At 33.5% G+C, this 2,952-nt stretch overlaps 1 protein-coding gene across 1 annotated transcript; it reads left to right on the top strand.

Moving 5' to 3' along the window:
• Positions 1–315: 315 nt before the first annotated feature.
• Positions 316–1,432, top strand: LOC107923694 (dehydration-responsive element-binding protein 2F). Its single transcript, XM_016853867.2, has one exon. The coding sequence runs from the start codon at positions 400–402 to the stop codon at positions 1,300–1,302; it is 903 nt and encodes a 300-aa protein (XP_016709356.1). The 5' UTR covers positions 316–399; the 3' UTR covers positions 1,303–1,432.
• The last annotated feature ends 1,520 nt before the right edge of the window (positions 1,433–2,952 follow it).

Genomic DNA, 2,952 nt, shown 5'->3' with positions numbered 1-2,952 from the left:
ATTCGAGCTCAACTCAACCCAATTTTATTATAAAAAAGTCAAGAGTTTAAACTCAGAATAACCTGAACTTGAAAGAACTTACGTGCATATAAGTAACTTTGATTCGAATTTTAAATAGAACCCAAAATGATTTCAAGCTATAATGACCCCGACAGACTAAAGCATTAAACTTAAAATGATCGGTACTCTAAATAATCCGAACCCAAATCAAACAGATCTCTATTAAGAAATATTTTTGGTATTTAAGGTTTTGGCTAGATATTTAAGTTGGGTATATTGAAAAAATATTTGTAGCTCCCTGGTAACGGTCACAGGAGCTTGAATTGTTTTTCCCATAACGTGAAAACATTTAAAACCAAACTACACTTCCCACTACAAATCCCCGCGCCATTCACTCCCATGGTTCCACATCTTCACTCGCTCACTAACTCACTCACTCATCTCCTTCTAATGGACAGCTACAAACGATCGCCATTGAAGCCATGGAAGAAAGGTCCAACACGAGGCAAAGGTGGTCCACAGAACGCATCGTGCCAGTACCGTGGTGTCCGTCAACGTACGTGGGGCAAATGGGTTGCCGAAATAAGGGAACCCAAGAAACGAACCAGGCTATGGTTAGGCTCATTCGCCACCGCCGAAGAAGCCGCCATGGCTTACGATGACGCCGCTAGGAGGTTGTACGGCCCGGAAGCTTACCTCAACCTGCCTCACCTTCAACGAATCCCCACCACCACTACCACCAACTTATCCAACAAATCGTCGACACACAAGTTCAAATGGATCCCTTCAAACAACTTTGTCTCCATGTTCCCTTCTTCTTCCCCTGGTTTGCTCAACATAAATGCTCAGCCTAGTGTTCATGTTATTCACCAGAGGCTTCAAGAACTTAAAAACAATGGGGTTTTGAAAACAAAAACAGATACCCAAAGCAAAAACATAGCTGATGATGTTCAAATGAAAGAGAAAGATGTTGTTGGGGTTTCATCAGATAAGCCACAGATTGATTTGCATGAGTTTCTTCAACAACTGGGGATTAAAAAAGATGAAAAAAAGCAATGTGAAGAAGAAGCTGTTGTTAATAACAATGATGATGCTGAGAGTACTTCAACAGCAATGGATTCAACGATGAAAGATTATTATGATGAGTTGGTTCCATTTGGTGAGAATAGTAGCTTCAATTGGGATGCCATGATTGAGATGCATGGTGGTGTTGATGGTTTCCATGGAGTTGAAGCTAGTTTCCAAGTTCATGATCATGGTTATGAAGAAGATCTAGCTTTTCCTACTATTTGGAACTTTTAAATATATTATTTATCTTTTGATATTTAGTGGATCTTTGAGCTTGGAATATGATCGATGATACTAGTTTTGGAGGTTGTAAATTGTGATGCTATTTGCAATAATGGTAGAAAGTTTTGTGGCTTTTGGTTTTTTTATATTCTTAATTGTTTTATTGAAAATTGATAGTCATATTCCTTAAAATATATTTAGATATAAGTAAGAAAATATGACATAATCTATAACTTTAAGTGATGGGAGAAGCGTACGTATCTATAAAAATTCAATCCATATATTTAAATTATACTTTGAACATTAACAACACATTACTTTAATCAATGTGTCTACTAATATTCAATGCACCTTGTAAATGGCTTTTATCAGTATATTTAAATAGTATAATTATGAACTTTTTATGTGTTCATGATGGGTCACAAATTCCAACAAGTCATACATGTGAGTGGAGTTCAATATCAAAGACGTCTTGAAGCTTCAATTAAGGCTCCAATTGTATGTGCTTAGCTTCAATAAAGTAAAAACAATTATGTAGCAATGAGATAAACTTTGAGGATTATTATAGGCATTTGTTCACTTCAACTGGACATAGACAATGGGGTCATGTTTTGGATATTGTGCCTTCCTTGGTTACAGAAGAAATGAATTTGAAGCTAATGGAGAAAGTGAGAGAATAGGAAATTATGGAAGTAGGGTTCTAATTGGGCCTGATGTGTACTCTAGTATTTTCCATAAGAAATAATAGGATAATGAGGGATTTGAAGAATGTCTATAATAAGGTGGAGTGGGATATTTAGAAGGTGTGTGAGAGAGATTTGGTTTTGATACAAAATGGATAAAGTTGATGATGAAGTTCTTAAATTATGTTTCTTATAATATAGTTGTCATCGGCAAGAAAATTAACACAATTTTCCCAACTAGAGGTCTTAGGCAAGGGGATTCTCCATCCCCTATCAATTGATCTTTAACTCATAACAACATGAACAAATAGTCGAAAATGATTTAAACTTAAAGTAATCAAAACTCGTAGTGATTCAACTCAAAAAACTCAATCTTTAAATTTAAATGATTAAAAAAATTTAAAATTTAATAATTTGTTCAATGAAAAATTAGTTATGCAGGTTTTTTTTTTAAGAATCTCATTATAAGTTTCGATAACACCTCTTTAACCAATAAATAAAAAAATAATACATTTTAACACACTTAAATCTATATTTTACTGCATTAACAATAATACATTTATTAATTGAGTTAAAACTCGGATTATCTAGAAATTATTCAATTCTGATGAAGGTAATGGTTATTTTGAGTTGCAGCTATTATATGCATATAAAATTGGGGTATGGTTTGAGTTGGAATGTGTTGGCAGAATAATTGATAGGTTGTAGTGAATCATTGGTGTTGTACAGCGAAGCAATTGATTCTTATGCCATTGCAAATATATGCCCCTTCCTACCATATCTCACTTTTTTTACTAATATATTAATTAAAATATATGCCCCTACCTACCAAATTATTCTCAGTTTTTTTTATACAAGTCCCCTTATATCTGAAAAATAAATAAATAAATCTTTCATATTTTGAAACTTTATATTAACCTTCCTTTAATTTTGTCCTGTTAAATAATAATGCAGAATGTTAATTTTGATATTTCGTAAG

Source organism: Gossypium hirsutum, chromosome A11 (genome assembly GCF_007990345.1).
Source record: "Gossypium hirsutum isolate 1008001.06 chromosome A11, Gossypium_hirsutum_v2.1, whole genome shotgun sequence".
NCBI lineage: Eukaryota > Viridiplantae > Streptophyta > Magnoliopsida > Malvales > Malvaceae > Gossypium > Gossypium hirsutum.
The sequence above is the reverse complement of the archived record's forward strand: the minus strand, read 5'-3'. Positions and strand labels throughout refer to the sequence as shown.

Coding starts and splice junctions, on each gene's coding strand:
- LOC107923694 (XM_016853867.2), top strand. CDS start 400: ATGGTTCCACATCTTCACTCGCTCACTAACTCACTCACTCATCTCCTT.